Genomic DNA, 25226 nt, shown 5'->3' on the forward strand with positions numbered 1-25226 from the left:
AATACTTAATACAACGTTAATGCTATGTAAATAGTTGTAAATATAATGTAAATGCCATGTAAATAGTTGCCTGTACATGGCCAATTCAAGTTTGCTTTTTGGAATTTTGTGGATTTTTTTCAAATATTTTCCATCTGAGGTACGTTGAATCTGTGGGTCCTGAACATGCAGATATGGAGAGCCAATTCTATACAAAGAATTCTTAAAACTCAACAGTAAGAAAACAAATAACATGATTAAAAAATGGGCTAAAGTTTACCAGATACCTCACTAAAGAAGATATACCAATGACAAATAAACATGTGAAATGATGTTCCACATCGTATGTCATCGGGGAAATGCAAATGAAAAAAGCAATAAGATACCACTATACACCTATTAGAATGGCTAGAATTCAGAACACTGACAGCACCAAATGCTGATGAGGATGTGGGGCAACGGGGACTCTCATCATTGCTGGTGGGAATGCAAAATGGTACAGCCACTTGCGAAGACAGTTTGGCAGTTTCTTACAAAACTAAACACACTCTTACCATACGATCCAGAAATTGTGCTCGTCGGTATTTACCCAAAGGAGTTGAAAACTGATTTCCACGCAAAACCCTGCACACAGATGTTTATAGCAGCTTTATTCATAATTGCCAAAACTTGGAAGCAACCAGGATGCCCTTCAGTAGATGAATGGATAAATAAACTATGGTATATCCAGACAATGAAATATTATTCAGTGATAAAAAGATATGAACTGGGCTTCCCTGGTGGCGCAGTGGTTGAGAATCTGCCTGCCGATGCAGGGGACACGGGTTCGAGCCCTGGTCTGGGAAGATCCCACATGCCACGGAGCAACTAGGCCCGTGAGCCACAACTAATGAGCCTGCACGTCTGGAGCCCATGCTCTGCAACAAGAGAGGCCACGACAGTGAGAGGCCCGCGCACCGCGATGAAGAGTGGCCCCCGCTTGCCGCAACTGGAGAAAGCCCTCACACAGAAATGAAGACCCAACACAGCCAAAAAAAAAAAAAAAAAAAAAAAAGATATGAACTATCAAGCCTTGAAAAGACATAGAGGAACCTTAAATCCCTATTACTAAGTGAAAGAAGCCATTCTGAAAAGGCTACATACTGTATGATTCCAAGTACATAAATTCTGAAAAAGGCAATACTATGGAAATAGTAAAAAGGTCAGTAATTGCCAGAGGTTAGGTCAGGGAGAGGGGATAAACTGGTAGAGCACAGAGGATTTTCAGGGGAGTGGAAATACTCTTATGATACTGTAATAGTGGATACATGTCATTACACATTTGTTCAAACCTATAGAATATGGGCACGAAGAGCAAACCCTAATATAAACTATGGATTTTTGGTGACAATGATGTGTCAATGAATGTAGGTTCAGCAGTTGTAACAAATGTACCACTCTGATGGGGGATGCTGATAATGGGGGAAGCTGTGCAGGTGTGGGGCGGGGGGTGAATGGGAAATCTCTGTACTTTCAGCTTTGCTGTGAATGTAAGTCTGCTCTAAAAATCTAAGTCTTAAAAAAGGTGTGTGTGGGGGAAATAAAGGTCAGGGGTTATGGCAGGATCTTCGAGAAGCTGGTCCAGCTGCAGTGGGGGCAAGGGTGAACCTACACCTCCGCTTCCCAGAGCAGAACTTGGATACCAGCCTGTCTCTCTGTCTCTCTCTCTCCTAACCAATTTTTTATTTCAGATTAATTTTAGGCTTACAGAAACGTTGCAAAGATAATACAGAGAATTCTTATAGACCCCTTACCACTTCTGCCCTTGTTAACGTCTTCCATTTCCCTGGTACATTTGTCGCAACTAAGAAACCAACATGGTACATTACTATGAACTCAACTCCCGACTTGATTTGGATTTCACCAGTGTTTCCACTGATGCCCTTTTTCTGTTCCAGGATCCAATCCATTTATCACTATATCCTTTTAAAAATGTCCTCTAAAATTATAAAAATAAGATATGTTCAAGGCAGAAAAAGGCTAACAATATACAGATGTCCTGAATTTTTAAGAAGTCTCTCTCACACAAACCAATCTGTTCTCTAGAACTTTCCACTTGATATTAGGTTTGGTGCAAATACGTCCAGATTTTTTTCAGTGTGCACACATACATTCCCCCCGCCATGGGACTATATTTTACATAGTTTTATGTAACTTCCTTCACTTAATACTATATAATGGAGATATACATCTACTTCATTTTTTTCCTGTAGAAATGTACATTGCTATATTTCACTATTTCACATAAAACTGCAAGGAACATTCCCATCTTTATGTAGTGTTTCACATTTATGTTAATATTTCAGTTGGCTTGTAGAAATACTTTGGTCGGGGGGATGGGTATACAATATATTTAAAGTTGTTGATAAATCCTGCTCAGTTATTTTCTTAAGTGATTGTGTCATTTACATTCCCCCCGAACAGTATTCATATGACTGTTCTCTCTAAACTTCACCTTACCAACATCAGATATTACAATGTAAATATATTCTATATTAATGTACTTGCTCATCTGCTAAACCGAAATGGAATCTCACTAGTGTTTTAAATTTAGATAATTCAGTAAGGTTGTGTATCTCTGCACATATTTATTGGTCATTTGTATATCTTCACATCCTTTACCCAGCTTGAGTTACTTGTCTTTAAATTCTGTTCACTCATTATAATTTTTATTTATTATCTTTATATATTTTAATTTCTCTTTTATATATTTGTTGCTGACATTTTCTCCCAGCAGCTGGTATCTCTTTTTCCTTGAAATTTTGTTTATGGTGTCTTTTTTGGTATAGAAGTTACTCATTCTATGTAATCAAATGTTAATATTTTCCTTTAAGGATATTGGATGTCATGGTACGCTTGGGCAAACCCTCTTCTTCCCTATATGATTAAAAAGCAACACTTTAATACTTTCTCAGCACTGTGTAGTTTCATTTGTTGAGGTTTATCGGTTCATTATTTTTTCCAAATGGACCCTCAATTATCCCACCACCTACCTAAAGTGGCCTCTTCCATGTTCTATCAAAATGCTCTGCTTCTTTCCTCCTTAGCATTTATTACAGTCTATACTTTATTTATTTGTTTACTACTCCTCTCCCCAACTAGAACATGACTTCCACGAGCGCGGGGGCAGGTCCTCTTCACTCTGGTAGCCCCACTGCCTGGGCTACGCCTGACCCTTCTGATAGCACTCACGAGTACCTGAATGAAGATGCCTGTGCCTGGATAATCCAGGCTCTCTCTCTCAACGGGTTTGAAACCTTGGCCATGGGTCTGAGTCTAGACTCTCCTCTGTTCCAGGGCTCCCTCCTTTGCCGTGACAGGATTCTAAATACTTGAGGTACCAGGAGCTCAGCTACTCGGCTGATTTCAGTTTTCAGTCTCATATTTTGATATTCTTACAGGGCAAGCTCCCCTTCGTATTTTTCCCCAAAATTTCTTAGCTGATTTCCCAAATTTATCCTTTCAAATTCCTCCAAATCCCGTGGATACTATGATTGAAATTGCACACACTTACTTATTTTTAAAAAAATTTTATTTTATTTATTTATTTACTTTTGGCTGCATTGGGTCTTCTTTGCTTTGTGCGGGCTTTCTCTAGCTGCGGTGAGCAGGGGCTACTCTTCGTTGCGGTGCGCAGGCTTTTCATTGCAGTGGCTTCTCTTGTTGCAGAGCACGGGCTCTAGGCGTGCGGGCTTCAGTAGTCATAGTTTGCAGGCTCTAGAGCGCAGGCTCAGTAGTTGTGGCACACAGGCTTAGTGGCTCCGCGGCATGTGGGATCTTCCCGGACCAGGGCACGAACTCGTGTCCCCTGCACTGGCAGGCGGATTCTTAACCACTGCACCACCAGGGAAGCCCTGCACACACTTACTGATTGATTCGGGCAAATTGATATCTTTACGTTACTTATTTTCCCCAGCCAGGAACACTGTAGATGTTGTAACTTATTTAGGGGTTAGTTTAGGTACTTTGGTAAAGTTTTACGGTTTTCCTCTTTGCATTCTTCCTCTTAAGTTCAATTTTTGGCTTTCAGCTCCATTGTGAGTGGGATTTAATTATTAGTTACATATTTATTGTTGGATATATATATGTATATGTGTCTGTGTGAGTGTATATCTTATTTTCAGTCACTAGTTAAGTTCCAACAGGCTTCAAGCTAAGCTCTTGGATCTCCTAGGCAGACCCTTTTATAGATACAGGTGGAGCTTCCTCAGTACCAGAGCTGTGTGGGTTTCCTCAATGGTTGTATTCTCATCCCCCTGGCAGGCCTCTCCTCCAAGGACTTCTGACGAGTGAAAACAGCTGGGCTTCTCTTCAAGGCGTTTAGGAGGGAACAGACTGGCAGACTGGGGCCCTACACTTGGCTGGAAGGGGAGAAGGAGCTCCCCAGGAAGCAGAGCAAACAAGCATCCGCCCTGCTGCGCTAAGCTGCCCCTGGCTTCTCTGCTTCCTCCACGGTCCGTGATGCACTGGGAAATCGGCAGCCGCCGGCAGGCGCAGACCAAGTGGTAGCTGTGTGGTGCTGGCGGACGTGCTCTCAGGGAGGAGAGGTTCTCGTGGGCCAGGCTTGTCACGGAAGGAAGGAGACGAGGCTAGAAGTTTGGGCGGCGTGAAAGGGAGGGTGTTTTCTTTGGATGTAATAACACAAGACAAGACCCAGAGGCAGGGGGGAGGTTAAGGTACCTGGGAAGACAGGCGACGCCCACACTGGAGTTCGGGTGGCGTGAGGATGTCATGGGGACAGAGATGGATTGAGAGAGGGACATCAGTATGAGCTAGCAGAGTTGGGGTTTTATCCTCTTCTGGTTAGAGACCGACTGAGGTCCCTGAGGGTGAATATTGGAATGGATGAGTGAGTGAATTGAAGAATGAACAAATGAAATCCCAGAAGGACCAGACCGATGGGAAGTGTGAAAAGAGAGAATATGTACACTAGGTAGAAATGAAAGAAAACATATTTATACAACCCCTGTGTTCAAGGCAACTTCACCTCATCCCATTTAGTCCTCACCAGCACCTTTATTTTGCAGGTAGCACCGTTCCCCTCTTTAAAAATGAGAATACTGAGGCTCGGAGAGGTTAAATAACTTGCTCAAGGTCAAGGGCCGGTCAGAGAGCGACACAGAACTACTTTATATAATTACAGTCCAGGTCAGACTTTGGCGCTTCCTCTCTTCCCCCTGACAACGCTGCCTGCGCCTCCAGAAGAAAGAGGCTGTGGCCTAGAGCTGGGTCTGCTCCAGAGAGGCCCCATCAGTAATCAATAGTTTACATGTGAATCATACACAAGGTTAAAGGGCGGAGATTTAAGACCCGGAATTAAAAGTGTCAATTCACTGCATTCAGCTTAACTGATCTGTTAATCAGACAAAGTCAAAGGCTTGGCGTTGACGAGGTCAGCAGAGGCGGGAGGACGAGGCCAGAGGCCAGAGGAGGCCAGAGGCCAGGGGAGGGAGCCTGAGGTCTTTTGCAGGCAGAAACCAGGCAGCTTGGCCATGGAAAGGAGAGAAGCTGAAGTTCCGGACCTCTTACTGCCTTCGTTTATGTAAATGCCTTCCGTGTGCCAGGTGCTGGGAGATAATGGCGAAGATGACAGGCAGGGTGTCATTTTCCAGTTGTTTCTGGAGATGGGCAATACTCCTGCACACACAACCCCATCAGAAGACCATCAGCTGTGGGCAAATGTGATGAAGGAAACAGCAGAGCGCTGAGATGGAGCCACCGGCTTAGACAGACTGGCCAGGAAGACCTCTGCGCGGAGGTGACATCTAAGGAAGAGGAGAGGCTTAAAGGGAGCCAGTCACGTGAAGTGCAGGGCAGGGCAAGAGGCGGGAGGACGCTTTCTGTGGATAAAGGGCAGCATGAGCAAAGGCCCCGGAAGGGAAGCAGCTCGGAGCATCAGAGCAACAGAAAGGCCACTGAGGGCTTCCCTGGTGGCGCAGTGGTTGAGAGTCTGCCTGCCAGTGCAGGGGACACGGGTTCGAGCCCTGGTCTGGGAGGATCCCACATGCCACGGAGCAACTAGGCCCGTGAGCCACAATTACTGAGCCTGCGCATCTGGAGCCTGTGCTCCGCAACGAAGAGAGGCTGCGATAGTGAGAGGCCCGCGCACCGCGATGAAGAGTGGCCCCCGCTTGCCGCAACTAGAGAAAGCCCTCGCACAGAAACGAAGACCCAACACAGCCAAAAATAAATTAAAAAAAAAAAAAGAAAGGTCACTGAGGCTGTCCCTGGGCCAAGAGAGGTAGGCAGAGGCCAGGTCTCGTGGGGCCTGGTGGGTCGGGGGAAATTATGGATTTTATTCTATGGGCTAAGGGACGTCACTGAAGGATTTTAAGCTGAGACCTTACAAGATCCAATTTTCATTTGAAGATCACTCCTGCTGCCTGGATAAGAACAGCCTGGCAACGGCAACGGCGCATGCAGGGAAATTAGCTAGGGGGCTACTGCAGGTGCTAGTGGCCTCTTTCATGATAAATCCTTGATGCTAGCCAGTGAAGCTTTGCCAATCTGACCACTTGGATTAAGACTCTTATTGAAGACCTTTTTCACCCCATAGAAATCAAAGTCTATAACATGCTAATTAGAGGTTCTCATTGATAGGGATAATTCTGGGCCCAAGCAGACATTTGGGTTTGCCTGAGCAGCTCCCCTGCAGGTGACCATCCGGTCTCCTTCTGGCTTTTGAAATACCGAAAACCATTCGAGGATCCCGCGCCCACCATGCTGTGAGAAGGTGATCCTTCATCTTGACGCCTCACCCGTTTGCGCTCTTGTTTCTTTGGGCCACAGACACACCACCAGCCACGGAAGAGGGAGGGGGCCTGATGTGCACCACACTCTGTGCTGAGAGCTGCCCAAACATGGAAGGCTGTGTCTTTGCCCTGGAGGCTGCTGCTGTTTATTGAAAGAGACACACACAACACAATAATACGTGCAGGAGGTGCTGAAAGCGTGGGATAAATAAAGTGCTATCAAAATAACCGGACGAAGAAGAGAACTAATCATTTGTTGGAAATCTACGTGCCAAGTACTTTATGTATATTGTCTAATATCCTCATAACAAACCTGTAAGTTGGAGCCTATTTTTGCCATCTTGCTGATGTGGGAACTGAAGTCCCGGGGGTTAACTGGGGAGACTTGCTGAGGGTGAGGGGGGGCATCAAAGAGCTTGTAAGGGTCAGAGGGTGTATTCAAACCATGTCTGTCTGGGACCAAAGGCCTTCTTTTACATCGTCATCTTCTTCTAATTGAGAGAGGCAAGGAAAACTTCAAGGAGGAGACGTCTTTGAAGCAGTTTTGGAGAAATAAAAGCGAAGCACAAGGAAAGTGAGAAAGGAAGATGACTGCAAGAGAGAGAACAGCATTACAGAGGCACACAGAGTGTGCACCCAAACTCCCCCTCACCCTTTCAATCCACCTTTTCCACCAGGGCCAGCTGACATTTCTGAACCATGTATCTGACCAGTCATTCCCCTTTCCCTACAGAATAAAGTCAGGCTTCCTAGGGGATGCTCCAAGCCCTCCATGAATAGCCCCAGTTGCCTCCTCCTCTTCCTCTCACTCTTTACCCATTTTCTTCTCTTTCTCTGGCTTCAGGGACTTTCCTCTGTCTGGACGTTTCCAACCCCTATACGTGCCCTCACACCACCTGTAGTGGCTTGAATGGTCTCCCGCCAAAAGATATGTTCAAGTCCTAACCCTCGGTCCCTGTGTATGTAACCTTACTTGGAAATAGGGTCTTTGTAGATGTCATCAAGTTAAGATGAGGTCATACTGGAGTAGGGTGGGTCCTGAGTCCAATGACTGATGTCTTTCTAAGAGAAAGGAAAGGGAGATTTGGATACAGAGGCACCGAGGAGATGCAGGGAAGAGGACCATGTGAAGATGGAGGCAGAGACTGAAGTGATGCATCCACAAGCCAAGGAAGGCCAAGGAGTGCAGGCAACTCCCAGAAGCTGGGAAATGAAACTGATTCTTCCCTAGAGCCTTCAGAGGGAGCGTGACCCTACTCGCTCCTTGATTTTGGACTTCTAGGCTCTAGAAGTGTGAGAAAATAAATTTCTGTTAAGTCATTCGGTTTGTTACAGCAGCCCTAGTAAACTAATATACCACCTGAATAACATGTCCCAGTAGATCCCCACCTCCAGTTGGTAAGCTTTTCCACGGGCTTTTCCATGCCCTCCCCATGGCCCCAATCTCGTGAGATGCTCTTTCTGTGTGCTCCTGTGTATCAGAGTCATCCATTGAATAACCTGTCTTACTGAGTTCCTTAACTGTTGTGTTTGTGTCTCCTTTGTGTTTGTATCTTTGGTACCCAGCACCAGGCCTGACCCACACTAAGCTCCCGGTTTGGGTGAGCTGATGAATAAGTGAATGGCTCATCAGCTTTTGGGGACGCCCACAGTTCAGCCAAACTCACCCACTGTCTGTGCTGTGTGTGCCACTTGGTGATGGGCAACTTAAATCCTATGTGCTAAGGAAGATACTCCTATTTCACTGGAGGTTCTGACATCTCTCTTTACTGCCCACATCCCGCCCCTTGAATCTATGTCTTTGGCATCCTATCACCACCATAGAGATAGGACCTAGCTGCACAGACCCTGGGCCAGAGATGGCTGCCTAGTTTAAAGCCAGGAGACAGGGGGATGCTGCAGCCCTGGTCTCGCACTCTCCAAATACAGCTCTACAAGTCTTCTGACCAATATTCACACATCCAATCAATGAACAGTAGGCAATGGGTACAGATACCACACCAGGCACAGGTGATACAGACAGGAGCATGGCTTGTTTCTGCCCCTAGCTGTGGTGTGATAAGTACTATGGTACAGATACACACAGAGAAGGTCCCACCTTAGGCCAAGGGGTGAGGCAAGGTCCCTGGAGGAGGGAACAACTAAGCTGAGTCTTGAGAGATGAACAGGATTTTCCAGATGAAGGGGGTGGCGAGGAGTGTGAGAAGGAAGGGGAATGCCGGGCAGAGAAAAGAGGTTGCTCAAAGACACTGATGGGATGGAGAGACGGGGACCCCTAGGACAGTACAAGTTCTTCAGGAGGATGAGAGCATGGGTGCAGGTGGGTGAGACCTGAAGCCATGGGTTTGGACAAGCCCACTCAACGATTATCAGTGTGGGCAGCACACAGAGAAGGGTGTCCTGGAGATTCATGGCATTAAGGATGAGCAGGGGAAGGAGACTAAGAATGAGTGGAGGAGGTAGAAGGTAAACCAGAAAAAGGTGCAGCCCAAGGAGTCAAGAGAGGAGAGGGGCTTCCCTGGTGGCGCAGTGGTTAAGAGTCTGCCTGCTAAGGCAGGGGAGATGGGTTTGAGCCCTGGTCCTGGAAGATCCCACATGCCGCAGAGCAGCTAAGCCCGTGTGCCACAACCACTGAGCCTGCGTGCCACAACTACTGAAGCCCACGTGCCTAGAGCCCATGCTCCACAACAAGAGAAGCCACCGCAATGAGAAGCCCGCGCACTGCAACGAAGAGTAGCCCCTGCTCGCTGCAACTAGAGAGAAAGCCCTCGTGCAGCAACAAAGACCCAACGCAGCCAAAAATAAATAAGTAAAAAAGAGAGAGAAGAGTGACTCAGGGCAGGGCAATGATGTCCAACTGTGGAAGAAGGCAAGGCAGTCATGGCCTCTTCGATCCTTTCTATGGTGCTGGGTCAGGGCTGGGGGCAGAGAGGGGGGGAGCCCCGTTTCCAAAAAGGAGGGGCCTTGAGTTGGTCTCAGCGTCCTAAATCTGCCTGGGGTACAGCCTGGGCTTTCACTACTGACAAGTATGCCAGCTCAGCTAATGAGCCCCGCTGGTCTCTGGTCCTCTTTCCCATTCCCCTGGGGGCTGCCCGGAACCTCTGCTTGCTCTCTCTGGAGCTGGGTCTTCATGTCAGATTGGCTGCCACTCCCTTTAACTGCAGGGCACCTCGACCGTGGGGCCATCCCTGTTCTGGGATCTCTGTACACCTTTTCATCATGGTGTTTCCGCAGAGTCCCACCTTCCACCACAATGTCCCAACAGCAGCTCCCCAGGTGAGGCAGCCCCTACCTGGCCCTCACTCCCTTACCTCTGCCCACCAGCCCACCACTAAGAGTCCCCCCAGGCTTTGCGGGTAAGGCTCATGACACTCAGCTTCAACCACAGGAAGAGATTTACTGCCAGAACTTTCATTTAAAAAGCTAGGAGAGCATCAAATTGTCATTGTAGGGGGCTGCACCCCTTACATGCTGTCCACAGACAAACTCGAGTCTGGGATTATGGTTTTCAGCTCTCAGTCTGAAGGAAACTTTAACACATTGGGCATTTCTCGGGTACCGCCCACCTCCACACTTAGAGGTGGTTCATCTGTATCTGTCGCACATTAGAAAAATGCAAAAACTAGAAAGGAAAAAAATCACAGCATCTTTATATGTTGATTTCACTTGCCTTCTGACTGGGCCCCAGAATATGAAAAGGCTTTGGGTGCTTCCAAGCAACTGTCACCACTGCATGAACACAATGGATGTTGCACCGGGAAGAAGAGTCGTAACAGCGGATCTTTACATCAGGGGAAAATGGCATGTGAACGAATATCTGCTGCAGCGGGGGGAGGGGTCAGAAATCACTCCTGTCCCCAAACGAGAACGCAGCTTAAATTATCCTCAGTGACTTTGGAAATGACAATAAGAAAATAATACTTGTCTCACAAAATGCCCCCCTCTGAGCCACGGTGCAGCAAACCAACAATTAAACCATGATTATAATAGCAGACAATAATAATTAAAGCATTGTGCCATCCAAAGAGCAAAAACTGAGAAGACAGACCAAAGCTCAAAGCAAGCATTGGTGTCTAGAGCAAAATTAGAGGCTGTCCTTTCCTGGTGCCAGCTGGTATTGGCAAGACAGAAAGATTCTTCTTGTGTTATTTTCCTAAGTGAAAGAATAAACCTGGGCTTCAGTCACTGAAGAAGCTGCAGTGACGGATGTTCTGGGAGGCTGGGCAGTGTACAGATGCAGCACTGAAGCTACTGCCCTGTGTTTCACTCTTCCTTGCTGAGTAACCTTGCACCACTTCTTTTCTCATTATCATCGCCCTGTAAATGAAGGCTCTGTGACTGCCTATTGTTGACCAGAACCTGCCCTGGAGGTGTCAGGGACTCTGTGAGGGGCAGAGGTGTCTTTATCCTTTTTGGAAGAAATGTTTTCCATGAAATGAAGAGGCTATTTAACAAAATGGCTACGGGGTCAAAGACTTGGGTTCAAATACTCATTCTTGATAGCTAATTGAGTGACCTGAAAGAGCCTCAGTTTATTCCTCTGTAGAATGGCAGTAACATCATCTATCCAGCAGTGTTGTCAAGAGGATTATTGTAAATGAAATCACATATAAAGTACCTAGCACTGAGCCTGATACATAATATCAAGTCAAAAGATGGTAAAATCACCTAAAACAAATTCCAGTTTAGTTCTATTTTTTTTATAGTAAGTCCCCTACATATGCACCTTCAAGTTGTGAACTTTCAAAGATGTGAATGTGCGTTTGCGTGTCCAATCACATAAGTTAGTTCACGTGTCTGGTGTACAATGTCATGTGAGTGCATCCTCTACAAGTGGTTGTGCTTTTGTGTACTTTACTGTACAGTACTGTATAGAGTACAGTAGTACAGTACCGTCTCCCACCTCCTCTCCCTCCTCCGGTCAGTAACTCTTCTTGCCTGTTTACTCGACGCCAGCTGTTGTACTGTACTACTGTACTTTTCAAGGTACTGTACTGTAAGATTAAAAATGTTTTCTTTATTTGTTGTGTTTGTTTTTTATGTATTATTTGTGTGAAAAGTATTATAAACCTATTACAGTACAGTACTCTATAGTCGATTGTGTTAGTTGGGTACCTAGGCTAACTTTGCTGGACTTACGAACAATGGGACTTACGAATGCGCTCTGAGAACGGAACTTGCTTATATGTAGAAGACTTACTGTATTTGTTTTACTCCATTAAGAGAGATATGTTAGTCTCCTATGGCTGTCAATTTCTTCTTGTTTTTCTGACAGATTTTGCTTTGAGTTTTCTTGTTAGGTTATTTGGTGCATAAATATTCATGACTGTTGACACACTTGTGGACTAAGCATTTTATCACGTGAAATAATTCCCTCTGTCCCTTTTAATATGTATATATATTTTTTAACCTTGAATTTTACCTTTATTTGGAAAAGCAATATTGTGACCCCTGTTTTTATTTATGTATGTTCTCATGCTATTCCTTTGTGTCAACTTTTTAATATTTTATTGTTCTTCTGTTTAGCAGCATTTTTTTTTTCTTTACCTAACTTGAGAATCTTTTTCTCTTTTTTCCAAGTTAATATGGAAATTTAACTTGTGGGCACCAGCTCAAGGCTCCTTACAGCTCCCTCCCTGCCCACAGGTTGGTCAGTGAAAGCTCCACACGTAACAGTAGAGGCTTCCTTTTCCTGTGTGCCCTCATCTCGGGGCCTCCCTCTGGGACGCTCACACATCATTCTGCCCACTCCTTTTGCAGACTCTTAGCTCAGCATTTTAGTCTTGCACTCTGCTCTCCCACTTGACCTTAGTTCTTGGCTGATCCTTCAATCCTCCCCCAGCCATCCTGAGCTCCTGCAACCCTGGCCTGCTCCAGGGACCACCTCTTCTCCTCTTACTTTCTTCTACCTCGCACTGTGGAGTGGCCAGACAAAAGTGAATTTATACTCATTTCAGAACTGATAACGTTTGTTCTTGAAGCAGCAATGATGTTGTGTGTTCACGAACTCTTGTTTCTTCTTCCACCTAGGCACAACCTCCCTTATAATTAGGTGAGCTGGGAAATGTGTTCTGGTCAGTGGGATGAGGAGGAAGACCTGACTCTTAAAACAAGTTTTGTTCTACTCTCTGATGCCTTCTCTTTCCCTCCTCAGCTGGCTGAATTTGAGGACACACTGGAGGACTGTGAGGGTCTCACGTGAAAGGAGCCTAATATAGGGAGACTAATAGAAGCTTATCTCCATCAACCTGTTTCATGCTTTTTGTTTATTAGGTTTTCTTGCTATTTCCTTTTTCTTTGTAACATGTCTTAGTTTTCACATTTCTTTCAGTGATTTGCAAAGTATACATTTTGTTTTTAATTCTACTTTAGGCATTTTTAAACATTTTCAAAAGTATTCCTAAACGGGCATTTTCTCTAATTATCAATTTTAAGAAAAATAATAAGCACAGGGAGATCAGCTCAGTGCTTTGTGACCACCTAGATGGGTGGGATAGGGAGGGTGGGAGGGAGATGGAAGAGGGAGGAGATATGGGGATATATGTATATGTATAGCTGATTCACTTTGCTATACAGCAGAAACTAACACACCATTGTCAAGCAATTATACTCCAATAAAGATGTTAAAAAAAAGAAAAAGAAAAATAATATACCATTTCACTCTCCTTTATGTAAGACAGAAAAGCTAAAAAGATTTTACTTTCCCCTCTGCCTTCTGCCAACTATCAAAACACTGACAATACAAGCAGGGAGTATAGACTCAAATTAAATATTGTCTTTCATGGTCATCAATTCTTTGTGTAGTTTTTTTCCTAAACATCTCAGTAGGCTAAAAATTATGTCTGCTTTAGTTTCCTGTGGCTGCTGTGACAAAGTACCACAAATGTGGTGACTTAAAACAGAAATGTATTCTTTTGAAGTTCTGGAGGCCGGAAGTCTGAAATCAGTATTGCTATGCGGAAATCAAGGTGTCAGCAGGGCTGCACTCCCTCCAGAGCCCCTAGGGGAGAATCTATTCTTTGCCTCTTCCAGTTTCTGGTGACTGTTGGCATTCCTTGGCTTGAGGCCTCATCATTCCAATCTCGGTGTCTGTCTTCATATCACCTTTTCCTCTGTGTATATAAAATCTCCCTCTGCTTCCTTCTCATAAGGATATATATGATTGTATTTAGAGCCCATCCAGATAATCCACGATAATCTCCTCATCTCAAAATCCTTGGTTTGACCACATCTGCAAAGATCCTTTTACCAAATGAGGTAATGTTTACAGGTTCCAGGCTTTAGGGCCTGATAACTTTGGGGGCCTGCTGCCCTGTCTTTGCAAGTTCTTCAACAAGCCCGGGTGGGCAATTTTCTGTGGCTCTTGTGCATATTATATCCTGGCTGAATCAATGATTCTCCAAAGGCTTTGGTCTTTGATGTTACAGAGAAGAAACTTCAGGAGGGTTGGATTAGTTGTGATTGTTTATCGTAAATGGCTGTTTTATTTGCTGAGGGCTGATTGTGTGCTTACCTGTGAGTGTTTGGTCAAATGCTTGTAGGGATTTTTTTGTTCTCCATGGAACTGTTTCATTTTTCATCAAGTTGTATCTTATTCATTTTGCCTGCAACTCAGTGAGTCCTTTCAATTCACCAAGGATAAGAAGAGTTTGCCATCATGTGTTTTATTGTACCTTTTGTTAATTGTTCCATTTGTTAATCGTTCTTCTTCATTTATGCCGCCTGGATTGGTGCTCTGTCTTCCACATTTGGCAACTTTTCTTTCATTACTTCCCCACCTTCACTCCTTTTCTCTTCAGTCTCAGAGAGATTCTCCAGCTTGTCTCCTATTTCAATGTTTTTATTTCTTACAAGACAAATACTGTGATTGTAAATTTTTATTCTGTATTTAGTTTCTTTTCATTCTTCACTTGTCTCTGTCACTGTGTTTCTAGCTCAGGAGCGCTCTTCCTCCATTTCACCATCCATTTTCTGCTATTTCTCATCCCTATTTCTTATATTTAAATGAGAATATTATCTATATACCCATTTAAAATTTCCTCTGCCTACCATGGTAAAATCTTTTCAGGAAATACGTTTCTATTTCTTTAGGAAAATGGTTCTCTTTTTTTAAGAATGGTATGTTTTAAGTAGCATCACAAGCTTTTCATTTAATTTAGTTTAATTTTTGCTTATTTGTTTACTTATTTTTTGAAAGGGAGAGATTTACACTGGTTCAATGTGGCCAACCAACAAGGTTTGCATTTCTTTGGTTGAACTGTTTATTTTCTTCCTAAGAGATGTTGGAATTCATTTCTGGGATTGTAAACTGGCAGTCAAATTGATGTTTTCTGGCCAATTCAACTATCCGGTGTAGCTCAGTTGGATTATTATTCTTGGATAATTTGACGTAGTTTGTGTTTCTTTTTCTAGAGGTAACCTATGAAAAGCTAAAGTGCCAGAGAGCCCCACCACTCTTAAAGCTACATTTATACCTACCAGGTTACCTACATCCTTTTCTTCAAACACTTTTGAGCTCCTTTTTGTTGGCTTGTTGAAACTGTAAATCTGACAAAGCCATACCCCATCGTGTTTGTGCTTATCTGTTCAGTTCCTTCAGGAGGTCAGTTCTTGTGGTATGAGTACAGGGACCTTCTCTGTTTAAGGTCTGACTTGCTGTCACTGCAAGAAAATAAACCTTCTGGAAGCTGCTAAACCTGAAGCCACAATTCCTGGCAAGAGCTATGAACAGAAGCTTTACTTCTGGTGCCTCCTCTGGGCCAGCTGCCTGCTTGCTGGGTAAAGGGAAGCCACACTGACCTCAGTGGGGAATTGTTGCCCTCTGATTGATATGAAACTGCAGTGGGGCCATCTGGGCTTCAGGCACAGCCAGATGTTTTGTGTAGTTTGGCATCCTCCCAGGAAGACAAGTTCCACTGGGCAGGGGTTCTGGTTAATCAAAACCATGGCCCCCTCTCTCAGCAATCCTACTGCATCTTAACCAACAGCCAAGAACAGAGTTCCCAGGTTGCCCTCATGTTAATCATTAAGAAGCATCTCCACAGTTAAAAATAAACAAACTAGGACTATTAGCCAAACATGAACTTTATAGCTAAATGGGCATTAGGAGCAGAAATCAGAGCTTCCAGGAACAGTAAGTTCTCCATTCTCCAAGTGCCCCAGATCTCTTCATGGAAAGCATACCAGCAAAGCACTGTGTCTTATCCCTTTCCCCCTTCCCTTCTTTATAGCCAGCCACATACAGCTCTCAACCTCAACCTAATCTGTACTCAGTTCTTTTGAGCGTAACCAGGACCCCTCAAACAGTTATAGTCAATTCTTCCTTGGCTTCCCAGTCAATTTATCCTCTGCACTGCTACCACTGAACTTCCTGAAGTGGAGATATCATCATGACATACCAGATAATGAGCTCTTTCAGAAGCAGCTACCCACCCCTTCTTCTCTTTTACATGCCTGGAAGGTCTTTACCTCCACTCTGCATGGTGAACTACTACTGTTCGGTAAAGTGTAGCTAGAATAGCACTTCCTGTCTGTAACACCCTGCCCCTCAGCTGCCACCTAAAATTATGAACTGGCCTTGCAAATGTTTTCTATTGTGTTTTGTACATACTTCTACTATAGCATTTATTTTGTTATATAAGAATCTAAGTAGGCACTATAGGTAGGTTTATCTGTACTCCATTTCCAAACCTCTCATCTGTCTCTACTGTTGAAACTGTAAAAGCAAAACAAAACCGATCTCTCACTTTCCCTCAGCCAGTCATGGCAAGTTCAGACTAATGGAATGTAGGAAGATGTCTGTGAGGATGGTGGTTCTTCCTCAATAAATATGTAAACCCTCACTAGAAGAAAGGTCTGCTCCCTTTCCTCTTCCCTCTTCTTTGAGACTGGAACACAGACACAATGCCTGGAGCTGCAGCAGCTGACTAGGTAACTATGAGGACGAAAGCCTAAGGATGGCAGAACAAGAAGAAAAACAATGGCGTCCTGAGCAGCTGCACCAGGTCTGGATGGGATCTTCAGATTCTTTTTCCAGGAGAAAAAGTGAACCTCCATCTGCTGAAGCCAGCTTTAGTCAGTTTTTCTATTTTCATTACTAATGGATAAAATTTCTATCTGTAAGACTGAGACCTTCAAGGGAAAAGACTGTTTCTTATTTACACTTATACCCTCAGTGCCTGGCAGAATGTCTGGCACTAAGTGCTCCAAGTTTTAAAATGAACTGAATGTCGTTACTGTCTTCAAATTATTCCAGTGGCTGCTCGTTATACTGAGGAATCCATGTAGAGTTCTCATCTTGGCATTCAGGGTCCCGCAGAGACCCGTCTCTACCCATGCAACCTTGTCCCCCCACATCCAGCCACATCAAGTGACTGCTTGTTCCTCCTTTGTGGACAGACCCTATACTTTCCCCAAGGTTCATGCCTTCACTCTCCTTCCCCTCAATTGGCATGCTTCCCCTCTACACCTCCAGGTACAACTTCTCTTTCTCTTCCCCATTACTGAACTTGGTTTGCACTTACTGTCTTGGGGGTACCTGTTTATTTGCCTATTTCCCACTAGAATATGAGCCCCTGGCAGACAAGGACTGGCCGTGGTCTGATCTTTGTGTTTCCCACCACACAGCATCACACAGTCTCTGGCACAGAAAAGGTGTTCAATGTCCTGGTTTGTTAAATGGAACTAAACCAGGGTCAGAAGGGTAGACTGGGGCCAGACAGGATGGGCTTGAAATCTGTATCACTGGGTAATTGTGAGACATTCATCCTTTCTGGGCCTCAATGATCCCATCTATAAAATGGGGACAATAATAACTGATCTAGAACCTGGTATGCTGTAGAGACTGGATAAACACTAAGTAGAGGGGAGGCCCAAGAGCAAAAGGCTTTGCCTCCCGCTCTTCCCCAGTTGTCATCTGAGCTGGTCCACTGATTATCAAAAGGAAAACTCAGATCCAACATCGGAAACTGAGAAGAGGTCCCACCCATGTGGGCTGAAACTTCCATGTTCTATGAACTGACAACATAGTTAGGGGTGACATGAAGGGCGCAGTTCCCTGGTCTGTTCTCCTGCTGTTAGCTGCCAGGCCTGGACAGAGTTCATCAGTCAGCCTGTCCCATTCTAGGCCCTCAGGGAGAAACACTTGCCAAATGCTGTAGGCCATCCCCAACCCCCACCCCGCCCACGTTCAAGGGCAGGGTCTCACAGCCAGCCCACCCTTGTTGTGCACACCCAGGAAGGGCCTGCTTTCCTGCTTGGGCCCCACCCAGGGGTCAGCCTGAACGTGAATCCTTGCAGCCACCCACTGTTCCCCTGGGCACTCCTGGAAAGGGACTCTCTTTGCCCAGCTTGCTGGGGTGAGGCAACCACGGATCCCTCCCGTTGCCTCCAATGCTTGGTCGAGGCTGAACAGGGTGCTGGGAGGCACCTGCAAGCCTTCTGTCTGTGCCCCCGGGGACAGTCTCATGGACTGGCCTGTGGGCTGTCGCACATCCCCTCCCAGCTGGCACACCCAAGGGAAAGACCTGCTTGACACCTGCCTCCACCAACAGCACGGCACACACCATCTGTGATCTAAGGGGTGACCTATCACCTGCTGTGCTCCGGGATGCCCATCTGGGTCAAATGAACAACCACCTGCAGCTCGTGGAGGGGGTTCTCCACATTTGGGAATTACGTCCCAGGCACTGTTCTAAGTGTTCAGATATGTTAGCTCACTTCATCCTCATAGCAGCCTCAAGTGGTAGGTACTATCTTAATCACCGTGTTAACAGAGAAGAGAACTGAGGCACAGGGTGCCTGCTTGAAGAGCTTCCCAAGCTACAGAGAGAATAAGAGTGGTAGGTAGTGTGGTGGTTGAGTCTGGCTCTCAGCTGCAACTTGATACTGAATGAGTGACAACTGGGAGGACAACTGGGACATAAAGATAATCAGCTCTTCAAAGGAATCCAGCTGAATGATCAGCCCGAATGGCCTAACTGCAGGACGCAGTCGATGCGGGGGCGGGGGGGGACAGGAGCTGTTGTAAAACAAAACATAAATACTGTCCTCAGAGAGATGCAAGATGATAATGCATTGATAAAAACAAAAGTAAGCTGTCAAGAGCAATCTGAAAACAAAAAGTGCAGTTTTCTTGAAATAAAAACGAAAACCAAAACAAGATTTCCAAAATAAAGAGAGAGGAATAACAGAATAAATACTGTTGAAAACAGAATTAATGAAAACACAAGACCACTGGCAGAATGCAAATGGGATATAGATCTTTCAAATCATCAGAGGAGAAACAGAGCAAATTAAATCAAATCAACTAAAAATAGGAAGAGTTACAAATAAAAAAAAGCAATAAAAAGCATAATATATTTTGTTTGAAAGAAAGCATAATACATTGGATGTAAAAAAAATGTATAAATCCCTGAACTCTTTTCCCTTCCTTCAAATATACATAGAACATAAGTAAGAAAAAATTCAAAAAGTAACAGGGGCACAATGCAGTAAAAGTGGAACTGATTTAAAAATCATACAAAATATATAACTTAGTAACTTTTAAGACATTCTTAAATACTCAGGTTGAAAAGAAATCTAACCTAAAATTATAGACTAGAAATAAACCCAGCTGAACAGTCTATATGAGGAAAAAATAAACTCTCCCATGGAAAAATATACAAAGAGCTTGAAGCAGCAAAGGCAATTAAATACCGTCTTGCCCATCAAACACTGCCAGGATTGACAACGTAGAGTGATGCTGGGTTGGGAAGCAGGCTCTTGGTAGATGTGTAAATTGCTGCAATAGCTAGAGGGAAATTTGAGGTCATGTATCAAAATTTGCCTTCTAAGAACATATCCTAAGGAACTAGTTGGACAACTGTTCAAAGATTCATGTATAAGGATGTTTACTGGGGCGAAAAACTGAAAATATTCACTTTATCAATAGGGAAATAGTTAAATAAATTATGGTTGTACAGACAACAGAATTCCCTGTAACCATCAACCAGGATGAGGCTGATCTATATAGACTGAGAGGATAAGATGATGATATATGAGTAGAGGTTAAAACAAAAAGCAAGTTACTGAGCCACTCAAGGAGCTGATCTTGTTTTAGCAAGCATGCTTATTGCATTTGCTTTCTGTATACGCTGGCATACAAAATACCTAAAAGAGGAAGTTGAACAAATGGATATCAATGGCTATCTTACGTAGGGTGTGCAGAGAGCAGAGTAAGACGATGGGGACTTTTGATTTCTACTTTATAAACTTCTTTATGGTTTGTACTTTGAATTTTTAAAAATGAGTATCTGTTTTTTATAAAGAAAAATTCCGTAAAGAAATTCTCACTTAAAAAATAATAACTAGGGCTTCCCTGGTGGCACCGTGGTTGAGAATCTGCCTGCCAATGCAGGGGACACGGGTTCGAGCCCTGGTCTGGGAAGATCCCACATGCCGCGTAGCAACTAGGCCCGTGAGCCACAACTGCTGAGCCTGCGCGTCTGGAGCCTGTGCTCCACAACAAGAGAGGCCGCGATAGTGAGAGGCCTGCGCCCTGCGATGAAGAGTGGCCCCCACTTGCCGCAACTAGAGAAAGCCCTTGCGCAGAAACGAAGACCCAACACAGCCATAAATAAATAAATAAATAAATAAATAAATAATACTTAAAAAAATAATAATAACTAAGTCTTACTCTGAATAAGGGCACAAACAAAAAAGGGGCTTTTTGTGTTTGTCTGAATTATATCTGATTACAAATTCCCTTAACTTTGTTGCTGGTGGTTCCGGGGAGGGGTGGCGGGGTATGGGGGGCGGTGAGGGAGACAGAGGAGGAGAGGGAGAGAACATGCTAGAGCACGGATGTGCATGTGGACGGGGCAGACGCTGGCTGGCACGGCAGCCTGGGGTGGAGGGATCGCAGGAGGAAGGCGAAAGTGTCCCATCACTCCATCCCCATCTTTTGGCCACTCTCCATGCAGCCTCTGCTCATGTGGCATCAGCTCCTTTGAGGTTGTGTGGCTCCAAGAAGCCTTCCTAATCGAGGGCTGAGGTTACTTTCACCCTCTCCATGCCATTCCCCACCTCGGGGTCCTCACACACACACACCCAGCAGGCCCCCTCTATAGTTCTTTCTATCTCTGGAGAGAATATTTCCTCTATTTGTCTCGATCCTCTCTTCCTGAGGGCTAGGAAGGGATGCTCTGCTCTCCCCTCCAGCCCACCCCACACCCATCATTCCTGTAATTGATAACAGTCTTCACGTCTGCCCAGAAATGCCATCACTGAATTCTTGTGCTCTCCCTGTCCGCTGCTCGGTTATCTCACGGCTCTCCTCCCACCCTTCAGCTAAACCTGAATTCCCGGGGACTGATGTCGCATGTCATGGGTGTGCTAAGGTTACTATGTCATGGAGGACATGCACGCCCAAGTACTTAGGCAAGAAGTAGCAGGATGTCTACAGTTACCTTTGTGTGATTCAGCCAAAAAAGGAAAAAAAAAAAAGAGACAGAGAGGAAAAAAAAGAAAGAGGGCAAATATTCACAGTAGTTGAGTCTAGGTGGTAGGTAAGCAGGTGTTCGGCATACTGTTCGACTTTTCTATTTTACATATTGTATGTTGCACAACAAAAAATAGGGAAACAGAAGAAATCTCAGTTTCCACATTTCTTGAGGCGAGTGAGACCGGCTGGTGTGACTCCTTAAATGTCTCCTGAACTCGTCCCTTCTTCTCCATCCTTCTTCTCCATCCCATCGCCACCGGCAGGGTTCAGGTCTCCTCATCCCAACGATGCTCCGGAGACAGGCTCTTCCTCACTGGGGTCCCAGACCCCGTCTGTCCCCTCCTCCACAAGGCTGCCAGGACAGGGCCAAATTCAGCGTCACGGCCGCCACGGTCCTCTGCGCTCTGGCCGCATGCAGACTGCTCCACCAGCTTCTTCCCCCTCCATGGCCCACCCCTCCACCAAATCTCAGGTGACGCTCCAGCCATGGGGACCGGCTCCTTGAGCCCGCACACCCTGCGTCACCTCTTCTGCCTCGTAGGCCCTTCTGTCCTGCCAACCTTCTTCCTTGGCTACCTGGCAACTCCTCTCCATCCTACACGACTTACTCTGGTGTCTTCATTTCCAGGATAGCCTCTCTGGTCTCCTGTACTGCTGCTCAGTCCCCTGCCCCCTCCTTCCACCACCTTGCTCTGTGTACACGCACATGTCCTCTTCGCCAACAGCGGCCGTGGTCTTATTCATCTGGGCAACGCCAGCGTCTCCCGTAGGCACTGCCGTGTATTCAGCAGACAGCTATTACATGGAGGAACGAATGAATGAATGAGTAACGTGCAAGGTGGGAATGTGGGAAAACCTCCTGATTTGCATATGGAGACACCTGTGATGAATTCATTGTTCATTTACTATTTACTGGGGACCTTCATGGATCTGCTAGTCATAAAACTACCTTCATATCTGGGTCCTGCTTGCTGCATTCATTCATTCATTCAACACTTGACACTTGTTAAGCCTCTGCCACTGTGCTGAGAGCCAGGAGACTTGTGAAGATGAACTGGGCAGAGAGCATGGCTCTGGCTGGGGAGGTAAAGCAGGAGCATAGAGAGAGGAGAAGAGTGGTCGTGTCATAAGGGAAAGACAGGCCATGGGCACTGGGAACGCAGAAGCGGAGAAAGGACTCCTAGGAGTCTCCTGAGAGTGGACTGGGGGAGACTTCCTGGGTGAGCTGACATGTGCACTTGACTTTGAGGGAGCGCGAGTTGTAGACATAAGCCTTTGGAGGGAGGGGGGCATTCCGGGGAGGGCAGAGTGGAAACCAAGGCACCGAGCACGGCCATGAGTACATGTACAGGGGCCACTAGCTATTCAGCTTTGTCATTGAAGAGAAGTGGTGGGAAATAAGGTTGGGAGGTGGGTTGAAGTCATGACAGCCTTGAAAACCAGGATAAGATGCTCAGCTCCTGTGAGCACGGGTGCCACGCAAGCGTTCTACTTAGAGTGTGAGTTGATCAGGCGCGCTTCCAGAAAGTGACTCCAGCAGCAGTGTGGGATGAACTTTTGTATTTAACACAAAATCCTCAAGAGCTCTGCTGACCTCATTTTGCACAGGGCTGAGCTCAAAAACTTGCACGTGGCAAACCCTTCATTCATTTCTTTAATTGAACTGGGTCTAAGACCATGTGTACATCAGCGAATGTGCCAACAGCTGTATCTCTGGCAGCAACACACCCGTTCAGCCAGTTCCCCTTCATGGAGACCTCGCCAGGGCAGGGAACCTCTCCTGGCCACACTTCTGCCTCTTGTCTTGACTCCCCACTATTCCAAAGTCTCAACAGTTCATCCCTGGATTATTGCGACAGACTTTTGACTGGTTTTCCTCCCGTGAGCTCTCTCCACTGTAAATAACCCTGCTTAAGAACCTTCCACGGCTCCCTCTTGTTATTGGCATTTAGAATCCTCCGGGGCTTCCCTGGTGGTGCAGTGGTTGAGAATCTGCCTGCCAATGCAGAGGACACGGGTTCGAGCCCTGGTCTGGGAAGATCCCACATGCCGCGGAGCAACTGGGCCCATGAGCCACAACTTCTGAGCCTGCGCGTCTGGAGCCTGTGCTCCGCAACAAGAGAGGCTGCGACAGTGAGAGGCCCGTGCACCGCGATGAAGAGTGGCCCCCGCTTGCCACAACTAGAGAAAGCCCTCGCACAGAAACGAAGACGCAACACAGCCATAAATAAATAAATAAACAAACAAATAAATAAATAAACAGAATCCTCCGCAAGCAGGCTGCTCCCTGGCCCACTCTGTCTCCCATTCCTCTCCACATGCATCCCCCACCCCAGCCAGACCATCCCCTCTCCAACTGCCTGGTTCAATTCTCTTTCCATACCTCATCCATCCTGCCACGCCAACCTCCTCTTTTCCTCACAGCTCCTCTGAACCCAGTTTGCCAGCAGCATTATCTGGTGCGAAGATTCAGAAAGACCTGGATCCACGCCCCAGCTTTCTGAGTCACTGTGTGAGCTTAGACACACTATGCATTCTCCTGGAATCTCAGTTCTCCTATCTATAGAATGGGAGTAATAAGAATGTCTATTTATTTTTAGGGCTTGCTATTCGTATTCCCAGGGCTACTGTGAAGAGTTAATAAGACATTACGTGTGCCAGGCCCTGTGCTCAATAAATGGGAAAGCTCCTTTCTTCTCTGACTCTTTGGAACTCCAAAAAGTAATTCCTGTTAGTCAAGCACGTACATGGAAAGGAAGTTACATTTTGAGGGAATTCGTACACAGTACCTGACAGTATGCTGGGCTTTTCGAACTATTCCTTCCACAACTCTAAATCACAAGCATTTTTGTTCTCAGTTTACAGATGCAGAAACTCAGATTGAGAAAGGGAAGCAATGTGGGGTCATACAGTTCTAAACTGACCTTTACTACCATCAGGGAAATAACCACCGAACCATGAATAAATACTTACTATGTTTCAAGCACTGTGCTGAGTATATTACCTGCAGCGTCTCATTTAGATGCTTCATCCCGAGAAGCCAATATTATAACCCATATGCCACAGAAGGAGAGGAGAAGAAACTTACCCAAAATCCTACAAATGGCAAATGGCTGGGCTGGGATTCACGCCTATGCCCTCAGCTACTGTGCAGACATCGTACCGCCTAGGCCAGTGGATTGTCTGAACTTGGATTGCAGCCTTGTGAGGCCAAGGCTGGACTTTTCAGGTTTTCCACGGGCCTCGGCCTGAGCCTGGGGTCAGAGCAACCACGGCTGCTCACCAGGGCCTCCAGGTGAGGTGGGCAGGGCCAGCCACTGGCTGGTGGACTGGTGATGACTCCCCTGGACAGCTGGCAATGGTTCCTCTGCTGGCCCTGGCACTTACCCGATGGTGCAGCCGGCATTGGCCTCGATGGTCCAGATGCAGTTGAGGTTGTGTTCATAGGGAGCTGGATACCCGGGTGACAGCACCTGCCCCGACACCTCTCCTTTCACCGTCCCGCCACACTCGGCTGAAAGAAATCCCGGAAGAGTGAGCTTCAGGGGGTGACCTGTGCTCACGGCAGCCGCCCACTGGCTCCTCCGGCCTGTGTGCCAGGGCCCCTCTCGTTCATTCCAGGTGATTGCGCGCAGCATAGAGAAAGGCCCTTGGATGAGACTTGTATCCAGGATCTACAAAAGCCCCTACAGCTCAACAATGAAAAGACAGAGTTCAGTTAAAAAATTGGCAAAGCCTTTGAATAGACATTTCTGCAAAGAAAGTATACAAATGGCCAATAAGCACAGGAAAAGATGTGTAACATCATTAGTCATTAGGGAAATGTAAATCAAAACCACAGTGAGATCCCACTTCATAACCTCTAGGATGGTTATAATCAAAAAGACAGACTAACTAACGTGTAGGTGAGGATGTGGAGAAACTGGAACCCTCAGACATTGCTGGTGGGACTGCAAAATGGTGCAGCTGCTTCG

At 45.8% G+C, this 25226-nt stretch overlaps 1 protein-coding gene across 1 annotated transcript in view; it reads right to left on the minus strand.

Moving 5' to 3' along the window:
* The window catches only part of CSMD2 (CUB and Sushi multiple domains 2), a 653956-nt gene that overhangs the window by 168335 nt on the left and 460395 nt on the right, over positions 1-25226 (minus strand). Inside the window, exon 25 of the mRNA XM_036829393.1 lies at positions 24640-24766. Coding sequence (XP_036685288.1) covers positions 24640-24766 — 127 coding nt within the window. The remainder of the gene's footprint in view (positions 1-24639; positions 24767-25226) is intronic.

Source organism: Balaenoptera musculus, chromosome 1 (assembly GCF_009873245.2).
Source record: "Balaenoptera musculus isolate JJ_BM4_2016_0621 chromosome 1, mBalMus1.pri.v3, whole genome shotgun sequence".
Classification (NCBI taxonomy): domain Eukaryota; kingdom Metazoa; phylum Chordata; class Mammalia; order Artiodactyla; family Balaenopteridae; genus Balaenoptera; species Balaenoptera musculus.